At 48.4% G+C, this 23951-nt stretch overlaps 1 protein-coding gene across 1 annotated transcript in view; it reads left to right on the plus strand.

The window, feature by feature from the left end:
• Positions 1-435: 435 nt before the first annotated feature.
• Positions 436-23951, plus strand: part of LOC114078928 (kinesin-like protein KIF19) — a 43533-nt gene continuing 20017 nt past the window's right edge. Inside the window, exons 1-12 of the mRNA XM_071605345.1 lie at positions 436-712; positions 1744-1824; positions 5829-5939; positions 7888-7975; positions 8887-9023; positions 9266-9391; positions 10070-10264; positions 13267-13419; positions 14006-14128; positions 17240-17387; positions 21281-21458; positions 22739-22919. Coding sequence (XP_071461446.1) covers positions 542-712; positions 1744-1824; positions 5829-5939; positions 7888-7975; positions 8887-9023; positions 9266-9391; positions 10070-10264; positions 13267-13419; positions 14006-14128; positions 17240-17387; positions 21281-21458; positions 22739-22919 — 1692 coding nt within the window. The 5' untranslated portion in view covers positions 436-541. The remainder of the gene's footprint in view (positions 713-1743; positions 1825-5828; positions 5940-7887; positions 7976-8886; positions 9024-9265; positions 9392-10069; positions 10265-13266; positions 13420-14005; positions 14129-17239; positions 17388-21280; positions 21459-22738; positions 22920-23951) is intronic.

Raw genomic sequence — 23951 nt, forward strand, 5'->3', positions numbered from 1 at the left:
TGGGTCTTCCTGCAACCCCTCTGCCTGCATGGCCTGACAAGTGCAGTCTGCTGCACTGGGTAGGTTCATAGGCAGTGCCTTCCCCAGGGACTACAGTGGAAAAGTTGAGCACAGCGTATAAGCAACGAATACAAGCTGAGCAGCCTCTAGTCAGGCCCTGGATGTGCAGATGAGCAATGTGGGAGCAGAGAGAGAGTCATGTGGAAAAGGGCATTTACAGCGTGGTTGTTTCCTTTAGCTGTTGCTGGTTGTCCCTTGGGTGGAAAAGCCCCAAGATGACCATGATCTGCTGCACTGAGGCAGCCCCTGAGGTGGGCCACGGCTCCTGTGTTCAGGGTGGGAGAGGGGAACTGTACAAAGAGCAGGTGCAGGCCCTGTCAGGGCAGGCTCACCATAGACCAGTAAGACCCATGGACATGGGGTTGCTATGGCATTAGGTGGTACACAGATAGGAAGCCTGTGCTGACTTCTAGTTACTGGCTCATGTGCTCCTGTCTTGGTCTTGGAGAGTTTCTTAGGCATCACCCCTGGGACCCAGCTGATGTCATGGGGCAGGGCGGGGCTGAGCTTAGACCGCACCTGGCTCTGCTTCTGCCAGGATAACGGCCAGACCCTGTTCTGCAGCATGCCTTCCCACCAGGTTGCTGGCCCTTCCCCAGCCCAGGGTAGCCCAGCCTTGAGGGAGATGGAGCCCAAGGACCAGCAGCTCATGGTAAGCACCCCTCTCTCACCCTTTGTGTCCCCTACCCTCCCAGTTCTCACTTCCCTTACACTCTGAACCCACCACCTTGGGACAATCTCTTAACAGCCGTCTCATGTCCAGGGTCCCACCTCTGCTCCGCCAGAGACCTAGCGACCTCATGCCCTCCTCACCATGTCTCCAGACTCCTTAACCCCTGCCCTGTGACCCTCCCTCCCCAGGGAACTTGGGACCTGGACCAGGACTCAGTTGGGGGCAGGACTGTGCTCCTCAACCCCTACATAGGCCCTATCCAGACCCATCTGTTAAGTGACTTGACCTCAGCTTTTCTGACTTTGGGGGAACTAAAACCAGGGACTGGCCCCAAGTGTGGGCTGGTAAAAGAGAGACCAGTGATATTGGCCCCAGTTCATATATAGTCTAATTCCAGCCATCTTCCATTTGGGAAGTAGGTGGGTTTTTTTTGTTTGTTTGTTTGTTTTTTAGTTGTTGATAGACCTTTATTTTATTTATTTATTTGTGCTGCTGAACCCACTGCAAGAATCCGGTGCCTCACACATGCCAGGCAAGTGCATTAGCACTGAGCCACAGCCATAGCCCAGCCCGGATGTAGGTTCTTCTGTGTGCTCACTTTGGGCCTGGTCACACTCCATAGCTATGTGACCTTAGGCAAATACTTCCCTCTCTATGTGCCTCAGTACCTTCTTCTGTTCCACAAGGGTGACATAACCATGTATTCCTCAAAGGGTTGCTGCAAGACATAAATAATTTCATGCCAGTGTTAAGTTAGGCAGGGGCTCGGGTAAGGCTCAGTAGTGGAGCCCTTGCTTTGCTTGCATGAGGCCTGGGTTCCATCACCAGCAGCACAAAAAACAAAATAGAAGGGAAAAAAATGACTCCGGAAGGCTCCTTCTGCTTCACTGAGTTTGTATGGGACATCAAAGAAGGACAGGAGGGAGTTTAGGCTGGGCAACTTGCTGTTTGAGGAAGAAGGAGTAATCTTAGAGGGACTCGTGAACGTACTGCTCCTGTCCTACCCACAGGTGGCGCTTCGAATCCGTCCACTCAATGCAGCAGAGTTGGAGGAAGGAGCCACCATCATTGCCCACAAAGTGGGGGACCAGGTGAGGTTGGGAGGCACAGAGGCACAGGGTAGCTGTGAAGCTCACCCAGCCATGCACATTTACCTGTGTAACTCATTCTCTCAACAAATGCTTATATAGTAGCTCCCACCCACGGGTCAAGTGGAGGCTGACAAGGGTCCCGCCAAGTTTGTTTTTATTAATATTGTGTATAATGTTGGGAATTTCATCCAAACGGCTGTGGTAAAGACCTCTGGTGAGACACTGGAGCAGGGCTGGGAGGCAGGAAAAACTAGGCAGAGTGGGCAGCAGGCTGGAGTCCTGAAGCAGCCAGGTGTGGCCTATTTGAGAAGCAGCCGGAGTGAGCAGAAGAGGCTGGGAGAGCAGTTTTAGTAGGCCCAGGTCTAGATCTGCAGTCAGACTCCCAAGAGATTCTCCTTCACTGCCGGCTCACTGCCATTGCTAGGGATTTCTCCTTAGAGACAGACTCAGAGCCAAGTTAACCACATGGTTAGCAAAGCTTTTGCCCTTGATTTCCACCTGCAAGAACAAATGCCAAATTTGGGGTATGTCATTGGAAAGTGGGTGGGTTTTTTCATTTGTCATTAGGAAGGTGTCTTCCATGAAGAATGAAATGGCTCTGGAGAGGTGGTTTATGCTGAAGTCCGAAGGACCCAGATCTTGGTGGTGGGCATTCCCTGTTGACAGCTGTCCCCTGGGGTGGGGGTACCTATCCTGATTTGGCAGGTCAGGAAGAAGACAATTGGACAGAACATCTGTGGGGTGAATGGCAGGCAAAGAGATTGGGGTGAGTCAGCACTGAAGTTGCAGAAAACTAAGCTAAAAACACAAGACTGCTGTTACATTGAGAGAGTCAAAAGTTTTGCAGGAAAGGATGTGGATTTGCTACAATGGATGTGGGAACACTGAGTGTTACTCTACTGAAACTCATGAGGTAACAGCATAGTGCAGTCAGAGGTGCAACTGTCACCTGATAGCAGTAAGTCAGGAAGTGGTAGAGAACTGACAGAGATGCCACCCCCAGCATGCTCATGGGCAGATGTGGTGGTGTAGACCCAAGATCAGTGAGAACAGTGGACATGTTAGGCGCAGGGCCTGTGCTTCACACAGGCTCATAGCATCTCGCTGTGCACTGTAGATGACTCACTCTGAGAACTGAGTTCACATCACATACATTTCACCAATTCAAAGCACGCCATCCAGGGTGTTTAATTCATCCTCAGGGCTGTGTTACCAGCATCTCTATCCAGTGACAGAATGGTTTCCTCACCCCAAAAGAAGGCCCCATTCCTCTTCCCCCTCTTCCTGCCACTGGAAGCCACCAGTCCACTTTCTGTCTCTATTTTATTTAAATGCAATCTTGGAGATGCAGCCCATTGCTTCTTCCATCTAGCCTGAGGTATGTGAGGGTCGTCTATGTTGCAACGTGTGTATGTGTGTGTATGTATGTATATATGTGTGTATGTATACGTGTGTATATATATATGTGTGTATATATATGTGTGTGTGTGTGTGTATATATATATATATATATATATATATATATATATATATATATATATATATAAAATCAGGAATTGAACCCAGGGATGCTTAACCACTGAGCCACATCCACATCCGTTTTTATTTTTATATTTTTTTGTGGTGCTGGGGATTGAACTCGGGGCCTTATGCATGCAAGACAAGCACTCTACCAATTGAGCTATATCCCTACCCCTCCTGTGTATTTTTTGAGACAGGATCTCCAGAGTTACTTAGAGCTTCCCTAAGGTGCTAAGGCTGGCCTTGAATTTGACAATCTTCCTGCCTCAGCCTCCCGAGCCACTGGGATTACAGGTGTGCATCACCCACACCTGGCATGTTTTATTTTAACTTTTTATTTTAATCTTTATTTTATTTATTTATTTTTATATGGTGCTGAGGATCAAACTCAGGGCCTCACACATGCTAGGCGAGCACTCTACCACTGAGCCACAACCCCAGCCCTTATTTTAACTTTTTATGGTGAAGTAACTTCAGACCATTGAAAAGTTGCAGGAGCCCTATAGGGCTCCCACATTCCCTGTGTCTAGATTTTCCAAATGTTAACATCTATCCATGTTTGCCTGCTCTCCTACTTCCCTGTGGTACAGACCTTTTTTCTGGAGTGCTTGGAGTAAGTGGTGGGCATTAGGGCTCTCCCCACTCAAACATTTTGGCATACGTCTCTTGAAAACAAGAACATTCTTGTAACTGACCTCAGGGCAGTGACCGAAACCAGGAAGTACATGTTGATCTAATATTATCTAATCTATAGACACTCATATTTTGCTGATTTTTCTCAATAATGTTCTTTATGATAAAAGAAAATATTTTTTTGGTCCAAGAGTCATGCCGCTGATATATATAATATTTTAAAGTTAACAGGATTCTCAGTTACTCTTTTTTTTAACCTTTATTTTCTTTATTTGTTTTTATATGGTGCTGAGGATCATACTCAATGCCTCACATGTGCCAGGCAAGTGCTCTACCATTGAGCCATAACCCTAGCTGATATTTTTGAACACCCAGGACTCAGTGATTTCCCACCATCACCCCTCACAGCTCTTAACAGGTGGGTTCTATGATCACAGCCATGTTACAGAGGAAAAAACTGAGGCCTGGAAAGTTGAGGCAAAGGATCCGAGGTCTCCCCGCTGGTAAGAAATAGGAATCCAGGCTACAGGGCTCCAGAGCACACTTTATTATTATCATTTTTTTTTGTAGTTGTTGATGAACCTTTATTTTATTTATTTACATGTGGTGCTGAGGATCAACCCCAGCACCTCACATGTGCTAGGCAAGTTCTCTACCACTGAGCCACAACCCCAGGCCTCCAGAGCATTTACCCCCTTCCTGGCTCTGCTGGGTTAGGAGCTCCTAACAGAGATTCGTCTGATTTCTCCTGCAACACAAGCCGAGCCTGCAGTGGGTCTGTTCCTGCAATCCTTGGAAGGAGAAGTAAGACACAGGAAAGAGGGTTGGCTTACATTATGGAACAAGTGCTGGCCAGAAGCCAAGAGCAGGCCTGGAGACCTGGACCCAGCCCTGCCACCAAATCCCCAACAACCTCTAGTAGGCCCTTGCCTCCCAGGACCTCTATTTCCAAAGCTGTGAACAGATGGAAGGGTCGGGCTGTGGCCAGATGGTGGGGCTCTTGGTGTTGCCCAGCAGTGTCCCCCAACTCCACGGTTCCTCTCAGGTCCCCACCAGCCAGGATGTGTTTGGCTTCTAATTGCCACTGTCTTCCCCACCTCCCAATTCCCTGGGAAAGGCTCCTTTGAACCTCTCTGTCCCCAGAGAGCCTAATACCCTTTGCTTCTTAATTGCGTATTTATTTGAGGTCTTTATGTGAGGTGTGTGAAGTCAGAGACACCTGGTGGAGGTTGGGGGCGACCAGGCTCTCAGAAACAAAGCTATGGATGGAGGGTTTGGATGGTCCTTTTGTTCTCTTTCCTTTCTCTGGCTTCCCCTCCCACACTTGGCCCCAACCAGAGGCAAGAGCTGAGAAGGAATGAAAATACTCAAACACCATGGGGTGACTACGGTGTGAGGTGGCCAGCCCAGCACCCTACGGTTTACAAAATCCCTTGTTCCCTTTTGTCCTCATAGTTCATAGAAGGGTTTGTCACACAGGCCTTGGCCCAGGATGCGCACTGAGAATGCTGGCCTGTTGTGCTGAGCTGGGCTGTACCAAGCGTGACTGGGTTGCCCTCCTCAGGCTGAGGTTGGAGGAACATCTCTGGGATGAATGTGAATGTGGCTGCAGAGCTCAGCAGACCTGGAGTTGCTGACAGTCATGCTTTGGTGGTTCAATAGCAAGAGACATCACCCCCTCAGAAAGTGAGTGGGGAGGTGCTATGGTGGGGGGTGGTTACTCACCACACCACCAACTTGAGCACAAAAGACGTAAGCCCTTCTCGAATCCAGACCTCGTCCAGGTGGGTGCCTGAGCTGGAGCCCTTCTGGTGTTCTGACCAGCCCTCCACCTGTCTCGTTGTTCCCAGGTGGTTGTGCTTATGGACCCCAATGAGGATCCTGAGGACCCTCTGCGTGCACACCGGTCACGGGAGCGCACCTTCATTTTCGACACTGTTTTCGACCAGCACGCATCACAGGTGCCCACTCATCTGCCCTCCCCCTGTCCACATTGGGCTGCAGGGCCTTTTGGGAGGGACTGGTGGCCAGGCCATCTCATGGGTCTTCTCCCCAGGTCTCCCTCAGGAACAAGGAGGGTGTGGCCAAAATACCCACCCAAGGTTCAAGAGTAGGAGGCCCTTCCGTGGACACAGGGGCCACCAGGTGCTGGCACTGCCAGGAGGCTTCTCTTTAGTTCATTCACTCACCATTTCATTCCACAAGGCGGGCTCTGTCCTGCCCCCGGTTAAAGTACAGTCCCTGCCCCATGTGGCACATATCCCAGCAGAAGAGGCAGATGAGGGCAAGGGGAGAATACGCTTATTTGTGACATCGGCTGTACCAGGCCAGGCAGGAGTGGGCAGTGAGGGCCTTTCTGAGGAGAGACATTTATGCTGAGACCTGAGGGAGGAATGAGCCAGCATGGAACAGAAGGGGGGTCCAGGTGGAAGCTCTGTCATGCCCACTGCACAGGTGGGGTGCCTGCGGCTTTGTAAAGCTACATAGTGAGGCCCAGAGCTGGGCATTTGGGTCTGGTGTGAAGACACACTCCTTCACCTTCACAACACTACCACCAGTTAAGGGACAAAACACTGTCCAATGTGTCATCTGCCCCTCCCTTCTGAGTGGGACCTGGATACTCTACATTATAGAGGGAGCCAGGGCTCAGAGTATGACAGAGAGAGCCAGTCCTAAAGGCTGGTCACCTTCTGGGGTACAGGAATTGGACTCCACACCTCAGTGGAGAACTGGTGGAGTTTGTGGCCATCTTCAGCCTACCACTCTTTCTGACCTACGCTGTCTGCCCATTGGACCCCAGAGGCCAATTCCCATGGGTGGCATCTCAGCAAGGATTGCAGAGCTCACCAGAGGGCCTGCTGGAAACACAGTGGCCACCTGCTGGTACTAGGAATGTCCCCCTCGGTTCAGGACTTAATTGGGAAGCAGAGCAGAGCCCCCATGGCTGTCTGAGCAGGCTGTATTTCCTCATTCTCAGAGTCTTCATGGCCTCGAGGGTAGAAGGAACTGCTCATTGACGGGCATCAAGTGGCTGCTCTGTGCCATGTCTGTGTTCCAGGCCCCAGTAAACCTCATTTGACAAACCTCACAGCAACCCTGTGACACATACAGGAACACACCCTCATTCTGCAGATGAGGAAACAGATCTCTGGAAGTTAGCCACCTGCCTAAGGTCACACAGAGGGCTGCAGACCCCAGATTCTGATTGTACATTTGAAGCTAGAGGGAGGCACTGCCAACTTTGGGGTCTTCCAGCCCAGGCTATAGGTCGTATCATGAGTGGAGAACAAGGTCCAGAGTGGGCACCCAGGAGGTACAATATAAGGGGTGTCTGCTGTTTCTGTCAGGCCAGTGGGACCTGCAAAACACACCAGCCCTGGAGTGTCTCTCCTTGGACTCCCCTGTGGACAGCATGTTCACCACCCATACAATCCTGTTGCTTGGCACTGCTGCCTTGTATCATGTTCTACCTGCCCACCATCCCAGTTTATGCTTGTAAAGATGGTCAAATACTCTTCACATACTTCCAAGTCTGTCCCTCCTAGTCCTTTGTTTCTTTTCTGCTCCTTTCCATTCTCTCAGAAGCCCTGGGAAAGACTCGCCTGTGTTTGGTAGCTTCATGCATTAGTCCTTCTGGTGGCAGGTCCCTGCTACCTTCTCATTTAATCCTCGTTCAGAACCAGGCTGTGAGGTCAGCACTGTCTCACACCATGAGGCTTGGCATGGTGGAGGCAGTGGCCAAAAACTACCCAGCGACAGCCTGGGGTTAGTACCAACACCAGGCTTCTCCCTCCTGTGTGTTCCTGTGCTCGTTCAGAGAGAGCAGACATTTGTAGGTTCTGTCCTCGCCAAGCAGTCAGATGGTCAGACTTGGGCTGGACTGTCCTTTGACTAATCTTCTGTCTTCAGGAAGACGTGTACTGTGCCACCATCCAGCATTTAGTGGAAGGCGTCATTTCTGGATACAACGCAACAGTGTTTGCCTACGGCCCCTCAGGTACCAAGCAGGGCTGGTGGCAGTGGGCCCTCTTAACAGCATCAGACCCTGTGTGGGGGCACCCTGCAGCCTTTCAGCAGCTCCAGGGGTGGGTAGAATATTCTTTTATTCTTTTTCCACAGATGAGATGCTGCTTAGGGGGGCTTGGGGAACTTCCCCAAGGTCATTCAGTCACCAGGGGGGATTCTGGAATTGCACCCAAGCCTACACTTTTCTGCCCACAAGAACCCATAGACTTTCTGTAGTTACAAGTTGTGTTCAACAAGCATTTGCAAAGCTAAGTTACCTCTCATGCCTAGAAACTAGAACCACATAGGATTAGAGCTGGGCAGGCCCTGACCTACCACTGTTTAGACAAGGAGACAGGTCCTAAGAAGCACCTTGGTCAAAGTCATGCTGTGTGCATCTATTCCATTCATTCATTCAATATGCATAACAAGCCCTACCATGTGCCAGGCTTTAGAAGGAAAAGAACAATCTTTTCCTCACCTTTATGTGCAGAGATGAGGGAGACATTGAAGCATCCCTGAGATGGAGGCACCTCCTTACCTAATGCAATATTAATTCTCTTTATTATAAAACAACGTATCAGGGGCTGGGGTTGTGGCTCAGTGGTAGAGCGCTCGCCTCGCACGTGCAAGGCCCTGGGTTCGATCCTCAGCACCACATACAAAGAATAAATAAATAAATAATATAGTTTAAAAAAATAAAATAAAAATAAAACAACATGTTAGGCCTGGGGTTGTGGCTCAGTGGCAGAGTGCTTGACTAGCATGTGTGAGGTTATGGGTTTGATTTTCAGCACTGCATATAAATTTAAAAATAAATAAATAAAGGTCTATCAACAACTAAAAAAAATATTAGAAACAAAACATGTCTGAGCCCACTCAGGAATTCCCACCCCTCCTCAGGTGCAGGGAAGACCCATACCATGCTGGGCATGGATGCGGAGCCTGGCATCTACCTGCAGACCCTCACTGACCTCTTCCAGGCCATCGAGAAGACCCGGGACAACATGGACTATAGCGTGTCTATATCTTATCTTGAGGTGGGCCTGCCCACCTGTCCCCGTTACCCCATCTCCATTACCCCATGGACATGATGGCACCAGATTAAACAGCTGTATGTGTGAAATCCCCAGTTCTGTGTGTTGCCCCAAATGCTGGTTGGCCTATAAAAAGCCTTGGTCCTTGGGGTTGATGTTTTCTGCAGTTCAAGCCTCCATGGTGTGTAGGTCTTTATAGTTCTTTGCACCAAAGCTACTTTGTTTCAAACTTTCTCTTCTCCCAGATTTATAATGAAGTGATCCGGGACCTTCTGAACCCATCCTCAGGGTTTCTGGACTTGAGGGAAGATTCTAAGGGCAGCATCCAGATTGCAGGAATCACAGAGGTCTCCACCTCCAATGCCCAAGAGGTGAGGACGACGGCAGCCACACACCAGAGCCCACCATCCTCTCCTGGCAAACATCCACCTGCTGAGGTGCTCAGGGCAGACATTACTGATGGATCCCACATACTTTCCTTGGCCTCTGGTGCTGACCTCAACACGGTGCCCCAGCAATCACAGCATCAGAATTCGCTTAAGTCCAAATCCATTTGCCATTCTGACCCTAATGGTGACTCCCTTAATGAAGGCAGGTTGCAAGTACTTCTCCAGCCCCATCCTCTCTCTCCATCTGCTGCCTCTGCTGATCCTCCCTGGGCACCATGATCAGGGTGCTCAGCTGAGGTTACTGCCTTGAGTTCCATAGCATAGCAGATGGGTTTTTAGCACACCTGCCAACTCCAGCAAATCTGTACTGTTGCCTGGAGTTCCATGCTACAAAGTGTTGTGGAGCTGTGCTGGACTGTGTGAAGAAGGGATAGGTAGTCCACTGGTGGGGTAGAGGACAGGATGGGCAGTGGCCAGAGCCAGGATTCTGCCATCTCCTGTTAACTAGTTGACCAGAATTGCTCCCACAGGTGAGATGCTGCCTTCCTGCTGTAAGCATCCCAGCCCTGAGGCCATCCTTTTTCTCTTTTCTGGGTGTTTCTAGAAATGGTGTGTGGCTATGCAGACAGTCCTTGACCGCCTGCCTGCTTCTGTCCTCAGATCATGCAGCTCCTCACCAGAGGAAATCGGCAGCGCACGCAGGAACCCACAGCCACCAACAAGACGTCATCCCGCTCCCACGCTGTGTTGCAGGTCACTGTGCACCAGCAGAGCCGCAGCACAGACCTGGCAGAGGAAGCGCGCCTTGGGAGGCTCTTCATGGTGGACCTGGCGGGCTCAGAAAGGGCATGCCAGGTCCATGCCCACCCTTTCAAATGTCATTATGATCACTTCCTTAGTGTCTTGTCCCCTTCCAGTTTCTGGTGGAACCTTGCTGTCCCTGACTAGCTATGTCTCCAGTGCCCAGTTCATCTTTCTGATGGAGAAGAAGCACATGCTAAATGTTGAGGGAAATGAGCCCAGAGATACAGGGGCTTCCTTTGCCGCAGGCTCTTCGGGGGCATGAGCCACACATGTGCTTGCCCTTGGAGAACTTGGAGCTCTTGGGATTTGCTTGTGGGCAATTTCATCCAGGGAGGCAGGTCTTTGAGAGTCAGGGTCCTCAAAGAGGCTGTGGGAGCCAGAGGTGATGGAGTCTCAGGGCTGAGCCTAAAAAGGTCCTGAGGAGCTGGGTGAAGTACAAGGAAGAGCATTTCAGCAGAGGGAACAGTGGGGGCAGAGAGGCTCTGAGGGGACAGTATATGTGACTTGTGTAAGAGGCTACAGGTCCTGCTCCAGGCACTGCAGGGCACTAGCCCAGTGCCCTCCCCAAGTTCCAGGCTCCTTTTTCCTTGCTCCTCCTGTCTAAGTGAGGGCACTAGGCTCCTTAGCTCTTGTCCAGTGGCCTGAGCATTGCTTAAGGGCAGGCTCTAGCCTAGGGCCAGGCCAGAGAAGGAGCTCATGGAGCTGTGTGGGGCATCATTGTCATCAGCAAGTGACACTCCATGTCCCCCTAATTAACCAGGCACTTAAGGTTCATAGTCCATGTGCCCCTCCTGATGTGGACTGAGGTGGGCAGCATTGTGCCTGTGCCATAATGTGGAGCTGTGGCTGGAGTCAATGTGACCTGGACATGAACAAAGGTGATGAGAAGTTACCCAAGCTTTGAACCTGGGAGAGTCTGGCCCGAACCATGCCATTCTTGCTTTGACACTTCCTTTCTCACTTTGGTTTGCACTGTATGCCCTGGATGTTGGGATGGCGATCTATCACTGCCCTATATCTACCCCTTCCCTGGGTCCCCAGGTTGCTAAAGCAAAGCAGGGCCTGGCCCTGTCAGACTCTTTTAAAATGTATTAACAGAAATTGTAAGGCACAGTGGGGCCAGCAGATCAAGGAATGACTGCCATTCCAAGCTTGTCAGGGTTCCCAAGAGAAGCAGACAGAGAACAAAGGGAAGCACTGGGTGGTTCAGGAGGGAGTGGGAGCAGGACTGTAGCAGAGACTTTGATGTGGTTCCCCAGGAAGGAACAGGTGAGCAGAATCAGGACAGGCAGGCAGAGGGTTGGCCAGTCTGAACAATGCCAGGGTGCTCTGGGACCTGGGTGGGGGCATCCCTAGTTGTCTGTACCTGGCCCTGGATGACTAGGGTAGGGGGATGGAGGCCCAGAGAATGAGGGCCAACAGCAGTGGTGGTTGGGGTATGAGCTATGGATTGGTGAGTTTGCAAGTGAAAAATGAATTCTCAGGTGAGTAGTTTACTGGCTTTAGGAATTGACTAACCCTGGGAGGATGGTCCCCGCCAGGGTCAACAAGGCCCCAGATGTTGAAGCATCAGAATGCAGAAAATAGAAGGCATGGTTAGTACAGACAGATCACACACAATGCTGAATGCAGTGGAGGAGAGCCCTGAGCTCTGGGCAGCAGCTAGGATGGCAGCTGTGTTCTTAGAAGGCAAAGTGGGGACCAGACTGGCCTTCCCAGAATGTGGCTCTGGGAGAGGGTACCAGTTAAAGGGTCTATGTCCTGGATCCCTGCCCTCACTTTGCTCTATATTAGTGTGTGCCTGTGGGCTTGCCACCGTCCCTCCCTGGCTTTGGTGTTTAGTGTTTACTCAGTGGCCTTGATGTACTGTCTCTGGGGTCTGCTCTGCTCTTACAAAGAAAACCACTCACATAAGACAGCACAAGGTGTCTGAGAAATGCCCTGGTCTTTCACAGACATGTGATACAAGTGGCTGCCCTGGCTCTAGGCCATGCTGGCAGCCCAAGTCCTACCCTGCACTGGCTTCTGCTTAGTGAGAGCAACAGCTATGTTTGTTGCTCTCTTGGGTACCTGCTCCATGTGGCCTTTCCATACACTATTCTGTGAAATTATCACCATCACTGCCCCTTTGAGCGAATAGGAACACAGACAGGGAGATTTGTCAGCAATAAGTAGTTTCAGTCATTCTCAAACCATGCTTGCAGTTGACTCCAAAATCCTGCCCTTAAAAAGAAAGCAATAGTAAATTTTTTTTTTCTGATTTTAAACATAAAGGGCAAGAAATTTGGAAAATATGGATAGGCAAAAGGAGGAAAATAAAAATCCCTCCCTGCAGTGACTGTATTTTGGAGTCCCTTTCTTGAGGCAGCTTGGACTTAAGAGTGTGTGTGTGGGGCTATTGCATATGCATTGATTTGGCATGCTGCTGTGTCTAGGGGTCTGCAGATGTCTGGGCTCTGGGGACACATGGCCAACAAGTGACAGGGGGTGCCTTTGTGGAACTTGTATTCTGTGGAATATCAGGTGAAAGACACTGAACACATGAAAAGTGAATGGTTTCCAAGAGAGCTAGTAATTTGAAGAAAACAAAGAAGATGGCATTGGAAAGTATGGAAGGCTGGGGCTGTGGTCTCCTCTCAGAGAGCCGGGTGGGAGCCCTCAAAGGAGGGGGCCTGAAGGACCAGAGAGTGCCAGGGTAGGAGCAGGTCTTCCCAGGCAAAACCCCACACACCTATTTTTAATATAAAGTGGGTCTCTCTGGACAGACGTCTCTGTGTCTGTGTTTACCTCATCCAACAATGAGCATCTTTTGCACATGGGTCAGAGCCCAGCATCACTGGGAATGCTGTGTGCCACTCCACTGCACGATGCCAAGGGTGTCTTCCAGCCCCAAGAGCTCTCAGAGAACAACCCCACCAGGACCAGGGCAGGATGGGGGCTGTTTCACTCCCTTGCCTCCAGGCCTTTGTCCCCTCCCTGGGGATGGAGAAGTGGAGGTGGAAAGAATGAATGGGCCCAGAGCCACCTGCTCAGCCTGGCCTCTTCCTGCACAGACCCAGAACCGGGGCAAGAGGATGAAGGAGGGCGCACACATCAACCGCTCACTGCTAGCACTGGGTAACTGCATTAATGCTCTCAGTGAGAAGGGCGGCAGCCGGGCGCAGTATGTGAACTTCCGCGATAGCAAACTCACGCGTCTGTTGAAGGTGAGTGCTCCTGGCTGGCTAGGCTGTGTGGGCCTCAGTGGGTGACCGTGTCTCTCAGGAATTAAGTCACCTGAGAATCAGGGTCCTTCCAGGAACCTCTGAAGGCAGGAGAACACCATGAAACTACCCTGGTCACTTGTCCCCATCCACTCCCTGCCCCCAGCAAAGTCCAGCTTTATTTGCAAACCCCTGGTGACGAGGAGCCTACTGCTTCCCTGTGGCTGCTAGTCCCATCCCAGATGGCTATGATGTGAGAAGATACCTCTTTTTACTGATCTGAATGCTGTCACCTTATTCTACAGCAAGGCAGGGTACCAATAAACACATAGGCAAAGCAGTAAATAAATGTCCCTATAAATTTCATTTCTTGGTCTAATCTGCTCTCATCAGAGCGGAAAAAAGACAAGGTGGGCCTGGAATGGGTCCCACTTCATCCTGCAGTCACTAGCCCCTTATTCCCAAGCATCATTGGCCCTTTTCAGGATTTGGTCCAGGCAGGTCTGGTGGTGGCTGGGGGAAGGCTTTGCCCTGGCCAGAGGGGAACGGGACTCCCATCACCCCAACTCAGTGGCTTCCACCCAAGCAGGATGCCCTGGGAGGAAACAGCCGCACAGTAATGATTGCCCACATCAGCCCAGCAAGCACCAGCTTCGAGGAGTCGCGGACCACACTGCTTTATGCCTACAGGGCAAAGAACATCAAGACGCGGGTAAGGTCCCTGGCTTGCTCACTCAGTCACTCCCTCTCTCACTCACTTGCTCATTCATTCATTACTCCTTTTTTGTGGTTGTTGTTTTATTTGTTCTTATTAGTTATATATGACAGTAGAATGTATTTTGACATATTATACATACATGGAGTATAACTGCCCATTCTTCTGGTTGTACATGATGTGGAATCACATTGGTTGTGTGTTCATATATGTACATAGGAACATTCATTTACTCTTGAACTCACTCGTCCATTTACTCACTGATTCATTCACTCTCTTGTTCATTTATTCATTCACTCATTTACTCATTCACTCATTACTTGCTCACCCACCCATTTTCTCACTCATTTGCTAACTCACTCATTCATTCACTTGCTCATTCATTCCCACATTTTACACTTATGCTCACTGCTGGGGGTGGCTGTCATGCACAGACCCTGCAGCTAGATGGCTTGGGTCTCTTTCTGCACTGCTGTCCCTGGCTAGTGACCTCTGTGCCGACTTCCATTGTCTCTGCAGTGGAGAGATGAAATAACAGCCAGCCCTTGTAGAGACTTTACCTACCCACATCTGCATGCTTCCTGTGGCTGCAGCAATGAGTTACTACAAACTAGGTGACTTCGTCTCTCACAGGTCAGAGATGAAGGTGTGGACAGTTCCTTCTGAGCCCCTCTGAAGGCTCTACGGGAGGATCCTCCTCCCCCTTCAGCTTCAAGAGGCTCTGGGAGTCCTGTGGCTTATGATTGCCTCTCCCCATCTCTCTCCATTTTCACGGGGCCTCCCCTCTTTTCTTTGTTTCTCTCTTCCCTCTCTTTCTCTTCTTGGTGGTACTGAGGATCAAAACTAGAGTCTTACACATGCCAGGAAAGTGCTCTACCATGGAGCTACACCTCAAGCCCTTTTTATTTCATTTTGAGACAGAGTCTCGTTAAGTTGCCCAGGCTGGCCTCAAACTTCAATTGTTCTGCCTCAGCCTCTGAGTAGCTGGGATTATAGGTACGAACTACCACACCTGGTTCTTTTAAAAGGACAATTGGCATTGGATTTAGGATCCACCCTGATTGAGGATGTTCTCATTTTGAGGTCAATTATATCTAAAAGACCATTTTCCCAAATAAGTTCATACTCACATGTTCTGGGTTAGGCCATGGGCACCTCTGTCTATGTGCCAGGCATGGCTGTAAACTCTCCCTGTAGTTTAATTTATTCTATTCTCACAGAAACCCTAGGAGGTGTGTCCTATTTTATCTCCATTTTACAGACTGGACAACTGAAGCACATGTCACGTGGAACGTGACAAAAACTCAGGGTCACTCCGGGTGAACTGAGCTGCATGAAATAACCACACAGGAGACAGAGATACCTTTTTCTTTGGGGTCTTGTGACGGTTCCTTTGATCTTAAGGGTCCACAAAAAGAGAGAGAGCAAGCTCATGCTGAACCCTTTTATTGAAGAGAAGCCATGTAAATGAAGCAAGTGGTCAAGTTTCAGGGGGTTGAGTCTAGCTTTGAGATGTCTGCTGTCAGCAGGTTGACTATCACTCAGGAAGGCCACAACCAAAGGCAGAGCAAGAGAAGGGGACACACAAAGGGTGTTTCCATGAAACAGTCTGTCCTAAACAGGGCAAAGGGGTAGTATTACACAGGAATAGGTGAGTGTAGCTCAATCCATGGGGCGACACACCTACATCTGAAGACGGGTCTTCAACCTTCCTGGACCAGGGGAATGTCCAGGTCACTACGAGATGTAGTGACCAGTCAAAGCTTCTCTGCTCCAGGATGGAAGGCACGAATTATTCAGAGTGGCTCCCCACATGCTGCTATGGCAAAAGTAACAGAGAATACTGAATTAATGGAACTTCAACAAAGAGGGCTTTCAGGTGAGATCTTTTGGGGTGACATGAAAGCTGAGCCCAAGAGACAAGCAGCTAAGAACTTCATCACAGAAACAGGAACCCTGCCCACTAGACACTCGTCCCCAGCTGGGCTCCCGCTATTCTGCTCTCTGTCTGTGGATTTGACTGCTCTAGGGACCTCAGAGAAGTGGAATCATATAGTATTTGTCCTTTTGTGACTGGCTTATTTCGCTGAGCATAACGTCCTCAAGGCTCATCCATATGGTAGCACGGATCAGAATTTCCTTCCTTTTCAAGGCTGAGAATATTACTTTAAAGATTACAACTTAAGCATGTTTTTTTTAAAATTTTTATTTATTTATTTATTTTTAGTCATACATGACAGTAGAATGCATTTTGATATATAATACATACATGGAATGTACATACATCAATCATATTGTCTATTCTATTCTGCTGCCCTTCCTATCTTCCCCACTCCTCCCCTCCTCTCCCATCCTTTCTCTTATCCACTCTAATGTGACACACTTTTTTTTTCCTTTTACTCATTACAACATCATATATGTATTCTGTATAACAATGAGGTTCTCCTCCCATCTTCTGTGCAACTCCCCTTCTCCCTCTTTTTCCCTCCCACCTCTCTTCCCTATTTAGTGGTAGTCTTCTTCTCATGCTCTTCCTCCCTATCCCATTTTGAGTCACCCCCCTTATATCAGAGAAGACATTCGGCATTTGTTTTTTAGGAATTGGCTAACTTCGCTTAGCATAATCTGCTCTAATGCCATCCATTTGCCTGCAAATGCCATGATTTTATTATTTTTTAGTGCTGAGTAATATTCCATTGTGTATAAATACCACATTTTTTAAAAACCATTCATCTATTGGAGGGCATCCAGGTTGGTTCCACATTCTAGCTATTGTGAATTGTGCTGCTATAAACATTGATGTGGCTGTGTCCCTGTAGTATGCTCTTCTTAGGTCTTTTGGGTATAGTCCAAGTAGGGGAATAGCTGGGTCAAATGGTGGTTCCATTCCCAGCTGTCCAAGGAATCTCCATACTGCTTTCCAAATTGGCTGTACCAATTTGCAGTCCCACCAGCAGTGTATGAGTGTACCTTTTTCCCCACATCCTCGCCAGCATTTATTGTTGTTTGACTTCATAATGGCTGCCATTCTTATTGGAGTGAGATTAAGCATGTTTATACATCATCTCCCACGCAGTTTTGACCTAGGCCACATGTCCTTTCCACTAGGTCAAGCACAACCTATTGAATGTCTCCTACCGCATCGCACAGTACACGGATGTCATCTCTGACCTACGCAGGGAGATTGAACACCTTAAATCAAAAATTGAGAAACAAGAGAAGAAGAAAAGCGAATCTGGCATCCCAGATGTACAAGGTAGTATGAGTGGAGGCCTCGTGCCTCCTGCTGGCCTCAGTGGCTTTGTCCCCCGCCATGGTTCCGTGGCCAGCATCCCTGACCACCAGACCCATTCCTTCTCCTAGCCTAAGCATGTGGTACCTTGTTCACTATGAGCATCTTCATTCAAAGAGTGACTCAGTGACCCTGCTGTGGGCTTTTGTCCTCACTCAGACGCTACCTAACTGGGAACCCATAACCCCAGCTTCAGTTTCTGCTCCTGTAAAATAGAATTGGATTATTTTCTGCTTTTCTCTAATTTTTCAGTTTTTCTTTCTTTGTTTAACATTTCTTCTCCTTTTCTCTTTGTTCTCTCAACTTTTCATTTTTCTAAACTTCTAATTCAGCTTTTTAAAAGATAATCATTTTACTTTGAAATAGTTCTTAGATTTACAAAAAAGTTGCAAAGTCAAGGCATTAAGTTTCTAACTTCCCTGATGGTTGCTTCTGATGCCTATTATGTTATTGAGGTGGAATCACTTAAAATCAACCATTTTAAGGTGAACAATCCAGTGGCTTTTAGTCCAGTCACAATTTTGTGCAGCCTCCACCTCCAAAGCACTTCCATCATTCCAAAGTGAAACCCCATGCCTATAAGGCAGTTTTCCCTGTCCTCTGTGCTCCACAAGTCAGTTTCATTCAGTTAGTTTCCTCCTAAGTCTGGAAGCACAACATAGTTTGACATTAAGATGACAAAATTTGGGGCTGAGGTTGTGGCTCAGTGGTAGAGCACTTTCCTAGCACATGTGAGACACTGGGTTCAATCAGCACCACATAAAAATAAATAAATAAAATAAAGATATTATGTCCCTCTACACCTAAAAAATTAAAAAAAAATGACAAAACTTGTCAGCAAGTTAAGAACACTCAAGCATATTTTTATCAAAGATGGGTGCAGTGGCATACATCTGTAATCCCAGCAACTCAGTAGGTTGAAGCAGGAGGATTGCAAGTTAGAGGCCAGCCTCAGCAACTTAGTGAGGCTCTGGCCAAATTAGTGAGACCCTATCCAAAATAAAGAAAAAGGGCTGGGAATGTAGCTCAGTGATTGAGTGCCCCTGGATTAAATCCCTAGTACAAAAAAAAAAAAAAAAAAAAAAAAAAGAACACTTCTATTAAAGTCAAATTCAGTAGATGTGCATGTACATACATATTCTTTGCTCTGTTAAGAAGGTATGTCTTAAGGCTGGGGTTGTGGCTCAGTGGTAGAGCACTTGCCTACCATGTATGAGGCACTGGGTTCAATCTTTAGCACCACCTAAAAATAAATAAATAAGATAAAAATATTTTTCCCATCTACAACAAAAAATATTTTGTAAAAAATGCCAGGTAACTGAAATATTTATTAAATAGATAATATAAAATAATGTAAAATCAAGTGTGGAAAGATAGCCTTAAGCAGTGTTATTGGTATTGTAAAATGGGATTGGGTTAACACAAGAGTGTGTGTTAATGTGTGTCTTTGGGAGCCCTGGTGAGCACAAACCTAGCAGTTAGCCCCTTCATGCCTCTCAGAGAGGACAGGCCCTCTGTGCTCAGGGAAGCTGTGACCAGCGAGCCCCAGAATACCCATCATTCAGGGCTAGAATGAGAATGCTGGGGTGGCCTCCTATGGAATGCTCTGTGCCTGTTTCGTAGGATAGGGTGAACATCATGCAGACAGATAGCCCCCAGACACATAGCTGGGGAGAAGCACGGGAAGGAATAGGGCCACCGTCTGATGCTATAAATGAACACCCAAAGCCAAACACAAAACCACATTTAACTTCATAGACACGCCCATGTCACAACCTTGCAGAGGAAAGACCTGAAACCATGATAACCATGGTTATTGGTGAGGAGGGGACTGGTCTGAAAGAGAAGGTGATCAGATGATCAAGAGGGTCTTTTGACTCTTGATGTATTATTTGAAATTTTAACAATAAAAATATGTTCTCATATTGCTCATGTGAATACAATCATTGCTCTGTATTTGAGGAGAATCGGTTCCAGTCCCCCTAAATATACAAGTCCTCAGATGTTCCGTCCTTTGTGTAAGATGGCATAATATTAGCATACAACCTACACAATTCTCCTGTATATTTTTAAAGTTTTTTCCTTTGAGATGGGATCTGGCTGTGTTGTCCAGGCTAGTCTTGAACCCTAGGGCCCAAGTTACCTTCCTGCCTCAGCCTCCAAGTTGCTGGAACTACAGTTGTGTGCCACCAAGCCCTGCTAGTAGCTACTTTTCTTTACATGCTTCTTCCCCAGCCACATAGCTGGGGGTCATCTGTCTGCATGATATCCCACCCCACCCTTCATAATACCACATTCCATAGGCGGCATCCCAGCTTGCTCATTCCAGCTCTGAGATGGGCACTCTGGGGCTTGTGGGTCATAGCTACCCTGAGAACAGAGGATCTGTTCTGGAAAGGTGAGAATTCTGATGAAGCAGCAGAGCTGGTGAAGGGAACTCAAAGAAGGGATGCTGCAATTGACGACAGGCTAAATTCCCTGGGCCAGTGAGACTTTGAGGGCCAGAGGGACTTGGGGGTGAGTAGAATAGGAAGTGTGATGTTGCAGAGAATTCACTAAGCTAGATAATTATCAAGAAGCTTGGGCTCTGGGGCCAGTGGTCGACAGAGAGTCACACCATGATAATTTCTCTGCTGGCTCTTATTTATTAGAGTTGGTCTAAGGTGGTCTCTTGCTGACCTGAGGTCATGACAAGTTCCCCTTAGGTCCTGCTGTGCTGTGGGGCACTGATGTGTGGACTCTGGAACATTACTTCATGAGCATTATCTGGGGTACCGTGCTCCCAAATCTTGCTGGTATGGTTGTAATGACTCCTCTGGACACATCACGATTTATTTCATTAATTCAGACTCCTTGATATTTAGGTCATGGGGACAGGCAACAAATTACATAAATTAGAGTGCAGCTACCTACTGGGGCACAGCTACCCTGTGGGAAGACCACAGGGCCTGAATGAGGACTTGGGTTCAATCTCCAGCAACGTGAGAAAACAAAAACAAAAACAAAAAGCCAAAGATTAATTACTAGTTAACTATTAGGTAAGAATCTATCACTGAAACAGAAAGCATAAGTTTCCTCCTGCTCTGTGGAGCTCACAGTCTAGAAGGAAAACAGATATGAAGTATTTATTACAAAATACCACCTAATTACAGACATGTAGAGGACTGTGATGGAGAAGCCAGGGTGTTATCAGAGCAAGGGGCAGATGCAGAGTAAGGATCTGGCAGGGTTTTGCTGAGAAAATAAGGTCTAGACTAGAATGGCTAGCCCAACCTTGCCCCTCTTTGAATTACTGAGACTCAAATGCCAAACACTTGACCAGAAACCAGATAAAGAGAGGGTTTTAATCCTTCTAAGTCATCTATCCATTTATCTATCAGAATAACCATCCATCCATCTACACATCCATGCACCCTCCTACTTACCAGTCCTTCTCCTCCTTTTTCTCCTCCTTCCTCTCCTCCTTCCTCCTTGCCCACTCCCTGCAGGGAATACTGGAGATTTAACCACTGAGTCACATCCCCAGCCCTTTTTATTTTTTTATTTGGAGACAGAATTTTGCTAAGTTGCGTAGGGCCTCACAAAGTTGTCCAAGCTGACTTCCAATCTGTAATCCTCCTATCTCAGCCTCCCAAATTACTGGTATTACAGGTGGTGCCCACTGTGCCCAGGCCCTACTCATCTTTCTACCCACACACATGTGTATTCATCCAGGCAACCATCCGTCCACCCACCCAGCCAGCCATCTTCCATTCATCCACACTTGTATCACTCCCCTCCATGGTGGGTGAGCATGGGGTTCAACCCTGGCTCAGCCAAACTGCTCCTGGTACAGCCATCCCCCTTCCTGCCTGCAGTCACAATCACCCCCCACGATACAGAGGAGGACAGCCGCCTGCAGATGAATAAGATCCGGGCACAACTCATCGGGGCCTTCAAGGAGCAGATGGAGATGCGGTGCAGCCTGGTGGAGCTGGAAAACACCAACATCGAGCTGCACATGGACATGTCTCGCCACCTGCTGACCATCGCAGAGTGAGTGTGGCTGCCTGCTGTGTATCCTACACACCCTGCACTGTCTTTCCTGGGCAGGGGTCCCCGCCTGAGGTAGTGGGGACCACTGGTGGGAGCCCCATACATCCTCTCCTGCCTGTGTTGCCCCAGAAGGATATCAGCCAAGGTCAGTCTCCTTTGCCCATTCACCCCCTACTCTTCTGCTCCAGTGGCTAAGCAGAGCCAGGTAGGAGAAACTTCCAGACCCCTTTGTTCTCTCATAAGCTGTGATTCAGGGTCATCCCTGAGGGTTGGCAAGGATCAACACCAATTTTGGAAGAGTCCTAGAGAGCTATCAGCTTGCAGATGGTGTCACTTCTCCTGGGCCTCAGCTCTTTCTCCCATTGCACGCTTGCTCCCTGTCCATCCCTGCTGAGGGGAGAGTGACCACATTAGAGACTGACCATGACATCCATCATCTAACCTAGGACACAATTTGGGGGCAAAAGGGGCACTATTTACCATTACACTGGAACAAGAGGTATCCCCTCAACTGCCCTGGACAAACTAGGACACACAGCTACCCACTATGGGTCATTTAAAACAGCCCTGGGATTTAAACTCATTTCTTTCCTTTACCCTCTACTTCCAGTTCTACCCGTATTTATTCTCCTTCCTTTCTGTTTCTTTTCTTTTCTTTTTTTCAATGACACAAACAGTACAAGACTTATATTAGAGGAATTCTAGATTTTAAAAACGTGCTCACAGTCTTGTCCCTCTCTGGCCAGATATCTTCTGCCCTGACTCCCTTTATCCCTCTTTCTTGCATAGTTTCCATGGGATCCTCCTGTTTAGATTTAATGTGGCACCTTGCACAGAGCCCTGAGTTGTCACAGTTATCATCACAGAGCCCCAGAACCTGCAGGCTGTCATCATCCAGCTTTTAAATTTTTTTTTTTTAGTTGCTGATGGATCTTTATTTTATTTATTCATTTATATGTGGTGCTGAGAATTGAATTCAGGGCCTCTCACATGCTAGGCAAGAATTCTACTTTTGAGCTACAACCCTAGCCCCCTTATACAGCTTTATAGTGAGGAAACTGAGGCTCAGCAGGGGCACATTTAAAGTCAAGGTGGCTGTAGGGAGTCCTGGGCAAGCAGGGAGGGAATCATATGTAGAGAAAAGATCATACAGAAGATCCAATTCTGCTCCATTTTCATGTCCACACCTGTGAGGTAGCCAGCTGGGGCCAAGAAAGGCTCTGGGACATGAGGCACCAGGACTCCCTGGCTTGCACTCTGTCCCCTCTGCCATGCTACAGCTGGGAACGGGAGAAGACCCACCACCACGTGCACAAGGACAAGGGTGACCCAGAGAAGGATGAGGAGCCTGCAGATGCTGATGTGGATGAGGGCGAGTCTGTGGAGCCGCATGAAGTGGTTCTGGCCAGAGAGGAAGTCGCCCTGCTTTTAGCTGAGCAGCGGAAAACTGCGGCCCTCAAGGTGAGGGAGAGAGACGCAGCATTTTCATGGAAACGGGGATGGTGCTTATGAACCAATGGATGGGTGGGCTCTTTGTGAACATGAGCTCATCCCATGGAATAAAGTCAATCACAATCATTTTAGAGATGAGAAACTGAGGTGCAGATATAAATTAAGTCAGGCATGGTGGCGCACACCTGTACTCTCAGCAATTTGGGAGGCTGAGGCAGGAGGATTGAAAGTTTGAGGCTAGCAACTTAGTGAAACCCTATATCAAAATAAAAATAGAGGGGCTGGGGATGTGGCTCAAGCGGTAGCGCTCGACTGGCATGCGTGCGGCCCGGGTTCGATCCTCAGCACCACATACAAACAAAGATGTTGTGTCTGCCAATAACTAACTAACTAACTAAATATTAAAATTCTCTCTTTAAAAAAATAAAAATAAATAAAAATAGAAGTGACTAGGGATGTTGCTCAGTGGTACAGCAGGAGAGAAAAAGATGTATTGAGTAAACTGAAGGAGCAGAGCTGGGACCTGACCTGGTCTGACCCAATGCCTTTGCCCCCTCCTGAGGAGTTTTGCTGCCCCAGGAAGTGAAGGGGGAGCTCAGGGCAGGAAGCCTGTGTGTGTGAAAGTGGGGCAGGAGTGGCAGAGTCTGCTCCACTGAGACTCTGCCCGCCTCGCCTTCTCTGGACACCCTGGAATGGCAAAGCTCGCTCATTCCCTTTGCAATAACCTCCATGCAGAGCGAACACTTTGTAGTTTGCAGAGTGATTCCATGGGCATCTGGCTCATTCCTCCCCTGATTCTGGTCTTGGGCATATCATGCAAGGACCAGGGGCACCATCAGAAGGAAGCCACATTCAAGTTCCTCTCCGGAGATGGAAGTCTTTTCACGTTTGAGCTGTTTATATAATAGCTGGTTATCTAATAGTCTCACTTCAGGAAAATTGCTGAACTGGTGCATATTGGAGATTCCTCAGAAGCATGTACTGTTGCAGCTCGTTAGTAAATGCTTGCAGGTATCTTCTCAGGCAGTGCAAAAAGTGTCT

This window comes from Marmota flaviventris, chromosome 19 (assembly GCF_047511675.1).
Source record: "Marmota flaviventris isolate mMarFla1 chromosome 19, mMarFla1.hap1, whole genome shotgun sequence".
In the NCBI taxonomy this organism is placed as follows: Eukaryota; Metazoa; Chordata; class Mammalia; order Rodentia; family Sciuridae; genus Marmota; species Marmota flaviventris.